Here is a 17586-nt window from a genome sequence, read left to right on the forward strand (position 1 = left end):
AAAAAAAGCTTCATGCTGTGAATGTTCCAGGTTTTACAGTAAATAGATGTTAAGCACAAACACCATACAAGCCCTCCCTCCCTCTCCCATGCTCTTTTTGCATCCTTTTGTCCCGTATGTCCATCCATCCATCCCCATGCTCAGTTTTAATGGAATTTGACCTCATTATCTCTTCCCCAGACTCTCACCGCTCTCTTTACTCACGACACTCCAATGCAGGGCTAAAAAAATATTTTGGGAATGATTTATATGTGTATCCACATTGGGGGTAATGAGAACACACCACTAACACCCATCCATACATCAATGATGTAGGTAGAGAGCTGTTAAGGGCATCCCTCTCCTCTGCCTCCACTCCCTATATGCTCTTTGTGGACAGGAGATTTTTGTATACGCCATTTATTTAGCGAGTTTAAATATTCGCGAATTGGGACTTCCCGACGATTTCGCGAGTGGTGAAATTCCCAATCGTGGAGTACTGTACTGAACGGAGAAATTATGTATGCGTGTGCGTCACATTCATATTGGGATCAGAGTCATTATTTTTCGCGTGTCTTTAATTTCGCGAATAGCACCTGACTCGCGAAATTAGCGAAAATAAAATCCTTTGGAAATATTCAGTGTATAGAGTAATCCATGAACATCACTCGGAACACTGTTCAGTTAAAAGCATCGTTTGTGATTCTTCATGTAGCAGTAACACATGTCGTAAGTTATGTTCACACCACATTTGTAATCTTACAAGTTTTAAACTTCAGTGATTAGCTTGCACTTTTATACTGTAGTAGGACGTGTGTCAGCATAACATCTGATCTTTAAGATGATTTCACTTTTGAGGGGAAGTCCCTCTAAATGATTAAACCACAACACCGGAAGAAATACTCAAACACAAACACTAGCACTAAAGCTGATAATGTGCAACAATACAGCAGTGTACAACATTCCCTCTAGGTTGACCTGGACACTGTTATAATGGGTTTATGGAGATATATATCATATCCACACGACACTAAATTATGAGCTGGAGTTCTGAAAGGATCTTTCAGAACTCCTTTCATTTTCTCTGGTAAGCCTTTACTTGAGGTATTTTGGTACCAAATATCATTATTAAGCCGATATTTGTTTTTGATGGTTAGATATACAAAACAAGATTTCAAAATGATTTATGCCAGTTGAGATGACTGAAACATTCAAAATGTAATAATGCATAAGGTAGCATAGAAATGTCACATTTTCGTTGTTTTGTTTTTTTTTACAGTTTAGGAATGCTGTAATTTCTTTTTTTTTCTTTCTTTTTTTGCCATGTAACAGTGGTTTGAGCCCAAAGTTGACACCTGCTGCTGTCTTGACGAAAAAACATGTTGTGACAAAAGTTGGTGAAAAATGAGAAGTTGAAGCCGAGGAAGACAACTGGCATTCGTTGTTTGAGAAATGCACTGGAGGAAATCTCCATCAAAACATCGCCTATTCCTCTCCTCCCAAAAGACGTCATTGATCCATGTTCTGGCTCCCCCCAAGACAATTGCGATGTGAATGCTAATCCAAGCCAAGTATATGTCAGGCAGTCGGGAGAGCGATTCAGTTGTGCGCCTGTTTTGCAGCTCACACGGGCCAGGAAGCATGACGAACACCTGTACATACAAACAATTGTCAATATACAGGTGACACTACTTTTAATAGAAGGGTATAAGCTGGGTGTACTGATGCCTTTGTACCAGCTCGTATTCATTACTCGTCGCTACTTTTGGGGTAATTTTTGTATGATAGTAGAGAAGAAATCTATGGGGGGGTTTTATTTGCCTTAAAGTGATGAGCACAAGATATGTTAGACTGACAGTATTGGTTAGCAGTTCATCATGTCTGCCTGGCATGCAATTTGTGATATGTTTGAGAGTCTAGAGGTTTAATGCCCCCCTACCCCCCCCCCCCCAAAAAAAAAAAATAGCACCAAAGCATATTGGATTCTCTGATATAGATTTTTACATTTGTATTTGTGTGTTTGAATTAAAGGAAAAATTGTAAATGAATTGCAAATGTAATAGATGCAGAACACTCTGTGATGAAAAACAGACATACAAATTTTTAAAAAAAGAAGATAATCTGACTGTCAACAAAAGGCGTTTTCATGCCCAAATCCAAGCTCGAGATATTTTTCGCGATTGCGAATTAGCGCGCTATTTCATTTCTTATTCACATCAGCCCAGCCCGAAGAGAATTAGCCCGAAATTTTTTTCGAGGTAAGTCGACAGCTGAGCATGTGCAAACCCCGCAGTAATGTGTGCACTTTCAAAAATTTCTCATGCTTTGTGTGCAGTTTGCAATCGATCGGGTCACACATGCTACGCATGATGGGATGCATTGCGCTAATTTCTTGAGACGTTTTCACATTATCAAATAGCGCGCTAGTTCACCAATTATCCAGCTACTTCAGAAATTTCCCGAGTTGGACTAGAGAAATTTTCTCGACCAGAGTGATACAATTAGCGCGCTAATTTGTGTTCACATTATCAAATAGCGCGCTATTTCGTGATCAGGTTAATTTCCCAAGTCAGAAAATAGCGCACTATTTTGAAACGTCGGGCTGATGTGAAAACGCCTAAATAGACTGTTTCTGTAATGTAGTACATTTCATTGATGCTTCTTGTCATGGATAGTTCAGTAATGAAGCATTTCATTCACCTGCTCCTTCCAATTAAGGTCCTTATGCAATAATTCACTTAGTTCCTAGGTACACCTGTAGGACAAGCCTCCTGCAAGCTTTGTTGTTGTTAAAGGGTGTGTACAGTTCTGGTCGAGGTGTAGATTTAGCTTTTAACATTTTGCGAGATATTCAGAAACTACTCTATGAGATGTCAAAGAGCATGCAGTTCTAAGGGGTATCAAAAGTTTATTCGATGAAAATCGGTTTTGAAATGGCTGAGATATCCAAAAACAAGGTGAAACAAAGAGATCCTAATAAAGTTGGGGCATGTCGCTTTTTATTATTAGCACTTTTTGGGATATCTCAGCCATTTGAAAACCAATTTTCATCAAATAAACGTTGAATCCTTCTAAAAATTACATGCTCTTTCATATTTCATAAGAGGCTTTTCATTATCTCACTTAGGAATGTTCAAAACATGAATCCCTGCCTCAACCAGTACTGTACAGTCCCTTTAAGGGCAACTTCTGTGAATGCAGCATGCATAGAATTTGGAGACATTATGGAAATGGTGTATTGTCAATGACCGCATTCCATGTGATCGTTGTACATTTTCGAAATTACAAAATTGGCATTGCAGGCAAAATTATTATAATCATAACTTTTCATATAATTGGAAATCAACTGACCTCTTTCTTGGAGGAAGATTCACTAGGGCAATAACTCAAATGCCTGAAACAAGAGTTGAGAAGGAAAGTTATCATTAAAAAACTTGGGAAATCAGTTACATGCATACGAAGCAAGAGCCATATCAGTCATGTAGGCCTACTGTATCAATGCTACCGTTTTGAAGGTATCCATAGGAAGGCACTGAACTCATTTGAGACTCACAGGAAATTATCTAAAACTTTAAAGGGATGGTATAGTTGAGATGGGGGATTCAGTTTCTTACTTCTTGCGAGATAATTAGAAACCGCTACTGATATAGTATATGAAAGAGCATACAATTTCAATAGGAACTCAAAGTTTGATTGATGAAAATTGGTTTTGAAATTGGTAAGATATCCAAAAATGAAATAAAAGAAATTGGACCCAATAAAAGGTGGATCCCACCTGTTATTACAACCTCTTTGTTTCTGGATATCTCAGCCATTTCAAAACTAATCTTCATCAAAAACTTTAAATTCCTCTTAAGAGTTGTATGCTCTTTGATATTTCATAAGAGGTTTTTCATTATCTCACAAAAAAAGTTAAAAACCTGAAGCCCCATCTCAATCAAACTATACCATCCCTTTAAAATTCTGTTTGAATATGATCAAGGTGTTGGTTATCTGTTGTTTTAGATTTACTTTTCATCCATCTTTTTTTTTCTATTGTGAATTCTGTCAGTAATTTTGACCTAATTCTTTATCGATTTCTTGGGTATTTCATGAATCACCTTGTATACCTCAGAAGTAAATACCATGGTAACAACAGGGAATTCATGAAAGCTTATTGGTTGCTCATGTCCTTGATGACATTTTTGAGGGTTTCTAGCAGATCAGGTCATTACTGTCCCAGAAACCCTGGTGAAGAAGAAAGAAAGAGAGAGAATTATACAGAGTTTGCCTTTATAGAGAGCTTGCATAGAATTACAGAATCCCCAGCTGTTGCTAAAAAAGAAGTCAGTTAACCAGTAAGTTGTCTGGGTAGAGAGTATGTCTCTCTTTCGGGGGGGGGGGGGGGGGGGGGGGGGGGGATAGGGATGGGGAGAGGAAGGTGGTGTCACTGAAGAGACAATAGGATGAGTTGCTGCATTACTGTGATGCACTCGGCTTCCACTGGGGATGAGAGACATCATATTTTCACGGTCGGCAGCCAGGAAAATTCACTCGAGTAGGCAGACCGTGTGATGTGTGTCGCATGAATATATTCAAAGCCCCACGGGCCGCTGCCGTACAGCGGGAGGCTACATGCTGCGGCGGAGGGTTTTGCAGCATTGACAGTGTTTTGTTCAGCTGCGTTATTCATGACCCGGCTTATTTATCACTACAGGAAATTAATCTTTCATTTCAGACCTTTGTATTCGGCTTCTGATTAAATATTTTCAGTGCAGTCATGCTACTGGATGATATTAAGCTTCTTTGTTCTGACAGCCTTTTGTAGTTTTGTGAAACTACCAGGGAAAAACAAATAGATAAAAAGGTTTAGTGTTTTGCTCAGCGTCACTTCAGAATTCAGAAGAAAGGAAGCATACAAGTGTGAGAGAGTTAGGTTAGGATAAGGTCCAGACCTTGACAGTCACAATACCAGTAGGTGATAATTGCCAGTAGCTGTCCCAGTCTCATTTGCAAAATGTTTAGATAATTATACAATATCAATAGATATCTAGGATGGTAGTCTTTAAAAGGTTAAAGCAGACATGCAGTGTCTTTCATCTGATCTAATTTGTCCGGCCAATCACCATCCACATTATCTGTCTACCCAGTAGCGGGGTTTTGAGCAACTTCGTGTGATTTTGTTTCCTTTCTGCTAATCCATTCAACCTGCAGTGAATGGCAATATGTGTAATTATCATTAAGAAAAAAACAAACAAACAGAAGCAACAACAGAACATCTTATGAATCAAAGATGATAAGAATCAGATCCCATGCTGCACGACAACATGTAGTCCACAATGTATTCATGTATGATATGAAAAGAGTATTATACTTACATATTATGTGGATTGATAATGCCGTATCTTTGACAGCAAATTAATGCTTCAAAGAAAGGCCTGACAGCATGAATATGTCCAGCTGATCTTGTATGTTTGTGCTAAAATATCATTTTCTAGTAAATCAAGAAGAAAAGGGGGAAAAATCGAGCTACTAGGTGAGGCATGTTAGTGGAAGAAAATCATCACATTTTCATTCAGATTTCAAAGTTGATTGTGTGCAACATACCTGCATTTATTACTCACCTATTTGCATCATATCAGCTGTCCAAGAATTGTTCTGCAGAAATGAGCAAAACTTCACACAATTTTATAAATTTCCAAATTTTTATCTGATTTTGATGAACTTTTCACTGTTGTACTCAAAAGATTTTACTCTTTCTTATCAGACTAACTTATAACTAGACTGGAATTCCTCGTTTAAACGTTTCACAGCACAGACACACATGACCCTGTGATTGTTACTATTAGTGCTTCAGGAGAATGGCATATCTAACTTTGCATGAAAGTGGCCAGAGTAAAACATGCAACAGAATGAAAATGCAGATATCATGGCATATTACTCCTGTGACTTGTGTCACATGCAAGCTTCTCAATTCAGGATCCAGCCTGAACGTTGTACTTTCCAAGTGGAGGATAGTACAGAAATAAGTAATACGGCATATTATTTTGCCGTCCGTATGTGTGTTGTCAGCGTGGACCTGCCACTTCTGTGCTCTGAGGATGGACAGGCGTATTAATCGGCTGCAACGCCTGAGTGCATAGTATTCTGAAAAATGACAAGTGATACTACATTTTGACATTAGTGTCTTTTAGACCTACTTTTGTAAAGCATTGTTATTATCTTGACTCATGGGTGCATTAGGGAGGAGGATGGGGTTGTGATGAGGAGAATGCCTGTTAGTTTTGAATGATGATCAACCAAATATAATATTGAATTTCACTTTACATTTCCAAGAAAAAGTCCTCAATGACAGCCAACCCCACCCCCCCCCCCCCATTCTGATTTTAGCTCACCTGAGGCAAAGGCTTAAGTGAGTTATTGTGATCATTATTCATCATTCAGTGTCCAAAAGTTAATGTGCGATACTCGGGTAAGTGCGGGACCCCTGTCATTTGCTATCAAATGCTATCCAGAAGTAATGTGTCATATATGACACACTAATGATATGTCAAGGTATCGGGCAAGCTTTGTCGGCCTTTGCAAAGCTGTCAAAGATTGCCTATAAATGTTCTTTCATGTTTGCAGTGCAGAACTGAGTGAAATAGGTGCCCTCAACCAATGTTGTGTCAAAGTACCATTGCTCTGCAGAATATAAACTCTCCGAACAAATGGTGCTGAGGTTGGAATTCACAGGAGAGTGTGACATGGTGTCATCAATTCATGCAATTTTCTCTGTTTTCTCACTTACAGGTGACCTGATGACCAGCCTGCTATGGTACTACCGTCCAGAGCATACTGAGGCAGGGAGACTGTCGTTTCATCTACAGGTGAGGCACCCTTGCTTACCGTACCCTACAGGAAATTATGTTTCATAAACAAAAATGAGCAATAGGCTTATTTACTTTCATGTATCAATTTAGTTGGACAATTTTCCCCACCAACCTTGAAGAGAGCTTTTGTGTTCGTGTGTTCCTACTTGATACATTTTCTTTCTCATAATTCAGGTTGTATGCATTAGCTGTTGCTATGTCCAGCAAGCTCTGGGCAAATTTTCTGGTTGTCTATAGCACTCATTGTTGCAGGGTATCCTGTGATTTTTTTTCTTTTTTTAAGCAGTAGATGATAGGTTTGAATCCTACTGGTTCCTTTTCCAGGATGGTTGTTAAAGGACAAGTTCACCTTCATAGACATGTGGGTTGAGTGAATGCAGCAATATTAGTAGAACACATCAGTAAGAGTTTGAGGAAAATCCGAAAATCCGTTCAAAAGTTATGAATTTTTAAAGTTTCTGCTCAGTCATGGCTGGATGAGAAGACTACTATAGCTTGTGATGTCACATGAGTACAACAGTATAAAGAAAGTATAAAGAAAATTCACCTTATTTTCACTTTTCTCGCATAACAAAAGAACGCTCGACTTCTCTCTTTCAGAAGGCAAGGGGAATAATATTATCCTTAATATACATCAGTAACAAGTCCAAGACATTTGCACTTTATTCAAAAAGTAAAATTTTGTGAAATTCTCTTTTTATTTTCATTATATCATTGTATGCATGTGACATCACACACTGTAGTAGTCTTCTCATCCAGCAGTAATTGCGCAGATACTTTAAAAATTCATAACTTTTGAACGGATTGTCGGATTTTCCTCAAACTTTCACTGATGTGTTCTACTAATATTGTTGCATTCACTCAATCCACATGTACATGAAGGTGAACTTGTCCTTTAAGATGCAAATCAGCAGTTACAATCTTACAAATACATTTGTTCAGAGGGTGGCAATTGATGAAAAATAAGCCATAGCACCAGCTTCATCCCTCAGCATTAACATTTTGTTTCTTTTATCCTTTAATTCTGTGTCGGCATTTTTGAGTGATTTCAATAAATGCAACCGGGTAGCAACCAATCAGCTTCAAGTGTTTCAGCTGGTGCTATGGTAATCATTGTCAGGGTAACAAGCAATGATTGCAACTTTATAAAAAGAGACTACAGGTATTTTTCAGCTGTGATAATCTCGATGGTTGTATCTTTTGGCTTCAGAAGGGAAATACCACCAAGTTATGAAGAAGTTATATCATGCCATATCATGGCTTACAAAGCTGGTAAAATGTGCCATGCATATCTCTGTGTGTGTGACCACAACAAAAATACAACCACTCCCATTCCATCCGTCTCAAAGTAATTTATCATTCTTTCTTGGATATATACGATAGTAAAGATGTCTCCCAAGGCATCATGTCATTGTTTAACCCCTTGTGTGCGGGCGGTGATCCCCACTGTGCTATGATGGTTAAGGACGGTGAGGTGGCCGAGTTCGTAGCGCATCTGCCCCCCCCCCCCCCCCCCCCCGATCAAATGGCATAGGTTTGAGTCCAAGGGAGTCAAGTTGAGCAATGTTGTGTGTAATCATATTATCCCCTCCAGTAAAAGGCAAAATATCCTGTCCCTTGGAAGGGACATAAGAATGGAGGTACTGTGTGTGAGGGAGTTACAACCCGTGCACATAAACAGATCCCACTTTACTTCGCAGGATGCAAGCATGATGAAGTAGTATGCCCCACATACCAACACCAGAAAACAGATGAATGATGCTGCTGACCTCTCACGGTTCGTCCCAGGTGACTAGCAATAGTGAGCCCAATGTATCAACTCAACACATTGTGCCATATGAAATAGAAGAAGGAGAAGCCCCAGTCACACAGTCGTGACGTCCGCTGCAGATTGATATGGATAAGTGGCTGCAGCACGGATGTAGGCATCCCCACGGTCGTAAATAGACGTAATTGTCCATAACTGATCTGTAGTGAAATGCAAACTTATGACACCAAACCTGCAAAATTTTGAAATTTTCGCAATTTCGCAGGGATTTGGCACGGATGCAGACGTGCGCAAGTAACCGTAACTAATTGTAACTGTCCGTAAGTGAACGTAACTATTCGTAGCTTGGACGCGGAACACTCGGGGAAATTTTCACCCCCTGTCCATTTTTTTGGATGCAGCGCTGGACACAGAGCATTATGTAACTGGGGCATTATACAGTGCATTCATCACAATGAGTTTTTGTCATGCCCATTCGTAAGTGAAGCAAGCTGTCCATGCAGATGAACAGATGGGGCACATGAAGGCTTAAATTGGTGGATTTTGCAACTGGCTCAGCACTCCCGCTAATTATGTTTTGTTTTGTTTTTTGTCTGCTATTGTGTTAGACAGTGAAAATGAATGAAAGTAAAATGCAGGCATAAGTTACTTGTCTACACAGTGTAGGCCTATTGAATGTTAGCTGCAATTCATGAAATTTTAATGCTGCGAACGTTTCTAGGGTTTACAGGATATCACTCTCACAGCACTCCCAAGCAGAATCGGATTCTCAGTTCTACTCTGTGTAACCACCACTCTGAATGCTTCTTTGTGATCTTGGTGTCAATTTTGATGCGATGTGGTCTCATATTTGATGTGATTCCATGATTTCTTGAAGGTCTTCGAAAATACACATTCTTCCATCGTAGTGCGGTGTGGTGCAAAGTGTTCATGTTTGTGTAATTATAATGTAATACATTTTCACTGCGTGTATGATAAATTGTGAGCAACAGATGGGCTACACTGTGGGATATTGAGGTTACACCCATGATGCATAATGTTTTTGGCCCATTGTACAGTCGAGGAACATTGGCAGCGCCCCCTCTTGATGTACTACTAGTAATTGCAGCCGTGGTCTATTTGCATAATACCTTCCTCTGTCTGTAGTTACATTCACTGCCTGAGCTGAGGAGAAACTGTCTGTGTGCTATATTATGGTGACCAGTAGAAATGATGTATGTTGGAAGTGGAAGTGGATGTTCCATTAGACAATCGGCGATCAGCCATACATATGTCATAATCGATTGGTTGAGAGGCATTCTTTGTTGTTGTTGTTCATTCTCTCTTCTATCTCTGTCTTCATGTGTCAGATGTCTGGGCATTATGTGCATTTTGTTTCCTGTTACGCTCCACTTTCTCATGAGTATGATAATTGCCCTGCCTAAGGAGGCGGAATGACTTTCTAAATAACTGATTATTCTGAGGTAATCATCTCGCAGGGTCCTTGATAATATCTTCCTCCCCCCCCCCCCCCCCTTTGAATGACATTTACTCTGATTTTTGAAGCCCTCATTATTCTCAAAAAATTGTATCAGTGGGGTAATGAGGTACCTGAGATTTACAATGTACCATGGCTCAGAGTTGGATCAATTTGCCTTCTTGCACAGTGATGAGATAGAAATATAATAAATGCTAGTCTCTCTTTTATTATCATTATTCCTTTGTAAGTGGCAAGAGTATTTTTGTCGTGGTGAAATTGTGTCAATAGTCATGTCAGTGTCCAGTCAGATCACCATTTAATGAATGTTGTGATCTGATTGTTTGATGTCAGGCTGAAGAGAATCATCTTCCTCATGACCTCAAATGTCAAATGCTGTCTGCACATGAGGCAAGCATCATATTTAAAAGACAAGCCATGGCCAAGACAGTAACTATCATTGCAGAAAATACCTACTCACGCTTACACCCTCAACATGACAGCAATTCACTTCATTATTTTGTTGTGTATTACCGTGAAGAGAACATGGTTGAGATTTCTTATTCCTGGTTTCAATTTTCCCATTATGTTTACAGTTTACTAGAAGGAGGGTGGGGAGCATTTGCCTCATGCAACATACAACTCTTCATTCCTTGCTGAGTGCTAGTGAACATTGATTATTCTTCAGTGTGGATTTTCATTCATTTATTGTGTGAGTGTGTGTGTGTGTGTGTGTGTGTGTGTGTGTGCAAATTTCAAGCCTGACCTCACTAGCATGAAAATGACAGATAATTTTTTTTTTTTTTTTTTGGGGGGGGGGGGAGATGTTGAATTCTACACAGGAATACTCTCAACCATAATTTCTTAACAAACAAAGTTCATTGGGCTTTTCGAACCAGAGTTACCCTAATAACGTCTGGACAATCTTTTGTACCCTGCCTGTTATGACGCTTGATACTGATAATTATTTGGACTTTGTCATGGTAACTTTTGCTAAAATCTACCCAACGCTGACGAGGGTAGTTACCCTGACATTACCACAACATCGTCCTTCTGTTAAGATGCTGTCCTAGGATAAATGTAATTACCCTGACATTACTGAAACAACACTCAGACAGCCTCCCTGTTAAGGCACCTCTCAGGTACATAGATTTGGCTGATACACACAACACGCATGCACAGTAGTCCAGGCAGAATGACACACTGTGCGCCAAACACGCACATGGCTTGCAACCCTGTTAGTGTTATGTCTACAAGCACAGATGCCTACCCTGAAGTTACATGTTACGTGTGCGCATTTTAAACCAAATATATTAGCAATTTTCAATTTTCCGCCACAAATGACATAAATATATCATAAAAGTATTCAGAACTTTGTTTTCGATTTGTCTAGGATTTCTTGAAATGCACCATAAGCATTTCTCCCAAAAATACAAGTGCTGCGCGATGTTGTGTTATTTGAGTCGACAAGCATGTGATATGTGGACTTTATGCATTACATTCTCAAGCATTTGATGAAAATGGCTTCAGGCTATGGGAGCAGAGAAGAGGAAAAACTACTCATTGAAATTCAAGTTGAAGAAAAAGTGCAGGAACGGATGGACAGTACCTTTAACAACCAACACGTCTGCTGTTTCATGAAGAGTGCAGGCAAAGTCATCCACTGGAAATCCATGTTTAAAGCACTCATCGGGATAATCAATTAAATGCGTTTCTGGAATAAAGATGTTCAGATGCGGGATCCTACCATGGCACTACCACTGAAGAAAATGGCACGGCTAACATGATCCTATTTCCAGCGCTTGGGTTGGATCGCGCATGAACAGGTAGGTTGTAGAAACCTACCTGGAGAAGATTTTTATATGTCTGCCCTTTCCTGCAGTTTTATTGCCCAAGGCAAGGAGTTTTGTTCTCTGGAGGTTGTTCGGACATTGTCAGAACAAGGTTTCAAAAAGCCCTGTAAAGATTGGGTATAAAATTGGCCCAGGGGGTAAGGTTAGAGTAATACATTCCTTTGTCAGCTTGCTGTACAAGCAGGGAAATCAGGATTTTGAAAAAAATACTTTTTCCATATTTTTCGTTAGTTAGTGTTTACCATCAACACAGTAGAGTGGATATAGGATACCTGCCATTCATTGATGTCATGAGAAGTAAAGAGCAATCCAGCTCAAGAGCTGTGATGCAGACAAGAACACGGAAACCGTGCCCAGGCACACTCTGGGTTTTTGGAACACATACCAGTAATTCATGTGGAAGCCGTTGAATGTTTTTGTAATCATGTTACATTTGGTGCCGAGTCGTTAAACCGTAAATGCTCGTGACAGGTTGAGCAGGCAGCGGCGCGCGTACTCTGACAGCGTAGTAATTCCGCAGAAAGAAAGTATGGGAGAGCAGTTGGTTGGGATTACGCAGAAATCGTTCACAGTGCCCTGCTAATTGAATCAATTCCCCTGTATTATGTCAGTCTGGTTGTCCATTTTCTTGAATCAAATGCATGTTCATCACCTCATCACAGATTCTGGGAAGAGGGGGGGGGGGGTGCTGTTTTGCCCTTAGTTGGTACTACTCCATCTGAGCGAAGCATTTATGAGATGCTCTTAATGCTAATGATATGCGATCTTGTTATCATTCATTGACAAATTTCAGTGACGCAACTTTTGTATTTGCATTGATATAGTTTCTCCTGATCAAAACATGAAAGACGTGTGTGTGTGTGTGCGTGTTTGTGTTGCATTGATACCCAGATTAGCCAGAGGAGATGGAGTGACCTTATCCATTTATTTTTATCTTTGTCTTATAGCAACCTCCATAAATGTGATTTGTATACATCTGTTGCTTTCCACAGTGACATACTCTGAGCGTGATGAATGTTGATTATGCACTCTGGGGATGAAGAGATAGAGCCCTTTAATACTTTTGAGTTGGAATGCCCTGAAGGTACAATGTATACTCACATGTCTGTCCATCTGTCTTTCTTTTTTTCTCCCTGTCTCTTGCCCCATCTCCCAATTTCCATATATATCTCTCTATGCATATATTTTCTCTTTCTCTTTCTCTATCACTGTATTCGATCACTGTATACTGATCTCTATTTTAGGATCTGTGCAGGGTTTGGGACTTGGCTGAGAGCTCACTTGTAAATGTGTGTTCAGAAACATGTATCATACCAATCAAGTAATTTTGTTAAGTCTGAAAGATAAGTTTGTGACATGGATGTTTTATATAAATGTCTTTTGCAGGTAGTTTCAGTCAGTGAGGAGACTTAATTCAGTGTCTGAACACTCCAAAGCTGTAAACACATCTAGAAATGCCTTGAAGAAACCTAATTTCAAACAAACTTTCCCATAAGTCGGAGTCCTTGATGGCAAAAGGCAGTGTACGCTCAACTTTCACACCTCTTCACCAAAACGGTAATGCTTACTCCCGCACGGATGTTACACAATCCACTGCTAACTGTTTGATCAGCACACCTGTAGATTTAGACAGTGTCAAGAGTAAATATCTAGGCGCAAACAGATAGTATGTACCTGATATGATTTCAACAGTTTTGAACAAATACTTGTATGCTGAGTTAAAGGCATCCCACTTTTAAAATATTGTATCAGAAACTTTAAGCAAGGAATCTATTTAGATATCATCATGCTTGCTTTAGATCCTTTGTTTGTATTGTTCCCTGCACAGTGAAGTTAGTGCAATTTCACACCAGAGTCAAGTTGGCTTTAAATATGATCAAATCAGATAAACGGAATGAAAGAGGTTTGATCATAATCTTGACATCAAATTTGGTGAAGTTAAGGAATTTTGAAGTTTCACATATTTTCATGAAACAGTAAAATGAATCTCAAATCACATGAGTATACAAATTGACTTGAAAGCGGTGATGTTATGATGTCATGTCGTTAAAAAAAATCCCATTGACCTATGCTTTGATCTCTACTTCATTTCCTTTTTTAAATGTGAAATCATAGAATTATGCTGTATGCCATGCATTAAATTATTGCAGTCATCGAATAACATTGCACTAATCACTTCTTAAAGGGAAGCAGATATACCGTTTGCTGAACTATAGACCACCACATGATTTTAGTTAACATCTGTATGCACAAATTAAATGTGAGAGTGTGAGGTTATGACGTAGCATTACTTCTTTTGATTTATGTGTGTGGTTGTGATCTGTGTCACTCTTCTGTGAAAACATATGCAACTTTTAAAATGTCATGTTATGGCCCCGTTTTATCAAAAGATATAATCGATTATAAATTCCCTTACCGCATAGGCTGTCATAGACTTATGATAGAAATCAACTATATAATCAGTTATAACTCTTCTTAAAACAGGGCCCATGCATGATTGTGATAGAATTTCTACCATGCAGTGCAGCTGATTTTATTCTATTTATTGTTACAACCAACCTGAAACTTAGTTTGGAATTGTTCTTTAAAGGTTTAGCTATTCAACTTAATCCTTTTGTGTAATTTGACAAGAATGGAATTCTGTAGAATATGATAACAGGTACAGAACAGTGTGTGGGTGGAGTATCTGGATGTTGCAATGCATATCTGTGACTCTTTGTTCGTGTATGTGTTTTTGTGTCTTCTGTTCTGTGTTTGTTTGGTGTTTAATATTGCCTTCCTCTGTGATTTTGTACCATTTAAGGTTACATGGCTGTCATACGGATCTTTATCCAGTCTGCCAACAAATATCTTTTTGTCTTTTGAAAATGTCAGGAAGAATATCGTATCCCAGACAAAAATTCTTCACATTGCAATGAGCAAATCTGATACCCTCCATCCCAGAAAAAAAGATAGATAAATAAAATGAGAATTTATCATCGAGTCCTAAAATCGGTTTGTGCTATGGTATGGTGATACGACCTTGGGTATGTCTTTCTGGGGGAGACAAATGATGCATTGTGGGTCTTAGCAGATATGGAGTTATGACATTTTCCACAAGACATTTGTGAAATATCAAATGACACACTAAGTATGGTTAGGTTTGATTTATTTTGTTTGTTTTCAGATTACATTTCCATTCAAAATGTCCCTTGCAATCCATGGGAGATGTATTTTGAGATTGCCTGAAGTTCTCTTTGCGCAATGAAAATATCACTGCAAGTTTCTGTTCTGGGATTTTCTCAACTGACGTACAAATGTAATGTACATGAAGAGAATCACTAAAAACAGGGCTCGACAGAAGCAGTTGTAGTTGCTTGGTGATTGCCCAAAAGCATGATTTTTATATAATGCTTTGTGTTCTCAAACCAGTGGGAGAATAGTGAGGCAAGAACATTACCTCTTTTAATTTGCATAAATATTATTGTTGTGACCGATATCACTGTTTTAAAAAACAAAAACAAAAAACATCTGAAACATTAAGATTCCATAACGTTCAATATATCCTTTATTTATTTCTAATTCCAAGTGCTGTATTTGTAGAGTGGCACTGCTTTTTACAATGACATTTTTGTTGAGACTACGACAAGCGAACCTATTCAGTATGCAACATAAATAGTATGCCCCAATTATCCATGTGTCATGTGATTGGCCAGTGTGTACTCAAGTTCACATGTTCATGTGTAGTACACATGTACCTTATGTGCTTGTGAGCACACACATATATACAAACATAGACACAAACACACATTTATATGTTAACACACAAGCTCATGCCCCCTCTATCTCTGACACTTGATGTGATTGTGAAATGCTGAGCTGCGCAAAAGCTGTGGTCTGAGATTGATAACGTGGAGAACTGCACTAGAGTTACACATACAAAAGTTGATGCTGGTTTGGATTTTACCTGGCTTGATGTTACATTATGGGTTTGTTTCTTTTCACAGTGGATGCTGCATCGCAAGTCTGGATGATATAACCCAGTGGCATTTTTAGGACATTTATTCCTGTGAGAGATTTATAATGAGCATTAAACTCCTGCACCAGCTCCACTTACTGACAACCATCATTCAACATTCAAGCCCATTAACTCTTTTATTACTGTTTCAGCTCTGCCGCATGAAATGTAAATGACAGTGTGAGGAATTGGTCTTATGGAGGTTAACATGAATGCATCAACAGCTGCTCAGCCGAAGGGAGAGTGAATGTCAATTTGTATTGATGCCCATGGAGCCCATTTATGATCTTGCTTTTGTTAGGTTTGGCTGTCGTGAGCGGCATTACGACAGAGCTCATTCACAGGGGAAAGCATCAAGAACATATACAGAGATTCTACTTTTCTCCTCTGTCTATTCACATGCAGTATGGATTTGCCTTTAGGAAGCTTTACAATAATCAGTAGCTACTGCCCCCCCCCCCCCCCCCCCCCTGTCAAAAAAAAGAAATTCCTGAAATGACAGCTATTAGCTATCGATTAGTCTTAATGTCCTGAGTCTTGACTTTTATTCACGAATGATGGTGTAATTTTACAGCACTGTATTTCAGTGAAAGTGTTTGATAGCATCTTACCCTTTTCTGCACTTTCTGCAAATGTTTTGTAGTCCATGAAACCTATTTGCATGGACAACTTTGATTGAGGCAATAATTTCTTGTGTTTTCACCGTAATTGACCGAGATCTTACTGTTTTAAAGGGGCACAGTCCCGGTAGTGTAGAGGGCACTGTTGATGATACTGCCGATCACCGTTAGCATTGATACGAAGATTACCGAAGTTGATCTGTCATCAAGAGTAAAGTGCGTAGCTGTTGCTAAGTAACGTTGCCTTCGTTGTCTTCTCAGTCTGTAGTAATGCCAGGGTGCGTGCATATGTGCTTGTTATTATGCAGGGCTCGACACTATCTTTATTTTGCGGTGGCCCGATGGGGCCACCAAAATCATCAATTTCAAATTTTTGGTGGCCCGAGAGATAAATCTGGTGGCCCGAAAAAAAAAAACATTGATAAAAGTCCATTTTTTTTTTTAATAAGTCGCACACTCACTGCATGCATTTATGCATTTCCGGCGCAAAAAGTTACGAATTTATTGACACACTTTTCAAAAAATTCTGGTGGCCCGAGGTGGGCCACCAAATTTGCCCTTTTCTAAAATTTGGTGGCCCGACTTTCATTTTTGGTGGCCCCGGGCCACTGGGCCACCGTTAGTGTCGAGCCCTGTATTATGACATCACAAAAGAAGTTTGCTTAAGCTGTCATCCCCCTCAGCCGAATCATGAGCCGAACTGTGATCCGACCACTGACAACAGTGAATCGAACTTCTTCGGACTCGGGGAAGTGGGCCAAAGCGTAAGCGCTAAAGAGGAGTCGATAGCGTAGGTCTCTATAGGAAACTTGCGGCGTGCGCCCGCGTATGCATTTGACTAAAACAGGGGGACCATGCACCTTTAAAGTCGTGCAAGGCATTGCGTAAAACATTTCTACCACTTTGACTGCATGGACACTTGGGCGAGAACCCCTTAATGCAGGCAAGCACCTGTCCATTTTGATAGCCCAACAGGAAGTCTAGCTGCCCAAGGCAAGTTAGGATTGTAGCACCTTGTAATGATGGCAATTATTGGCTTTCAGTTAATAGCCAGAGTGAGAA

General features: G+C 39.4%; 1 protein-coding gene across 1 annotated transcript in view; it reads left to right on the forward strand.

Moving 5' to 3' along the window:
- LOC139716479 (uncharacterized) overlaps window positions 1–17586 on the forward strand; it is a 152301-nt gene that overhangs the window by 105662 nt on the left and 29053 nt on the right. Inside the window, exon 5 of the mRNA XM_071628023.1 lies at window positions 6751–6827. Within this exon, the coding sequence (XP_071484124.1) occupies window positions 6751–6827 (77 nt within the window). The remainder of the gene's footprint in view (window positions 1–6750; window positions 6828–17586) is intronic.

This window comes from Diadema antillarum, unplaced genomic scaffold (assembly GCF_040938485.1).
Source record: "Diadema antillarum isolate AM-2024a unplaced genomic scaffold, OU_Dant_1.0 scf00000065, whole genome shotgun sequence".
NCBI lineage: Eukaryota > Metazoa > Echinodermata > Echinoidea > Diadematoida > Diadematidae > Diadema > Diadema antillarum.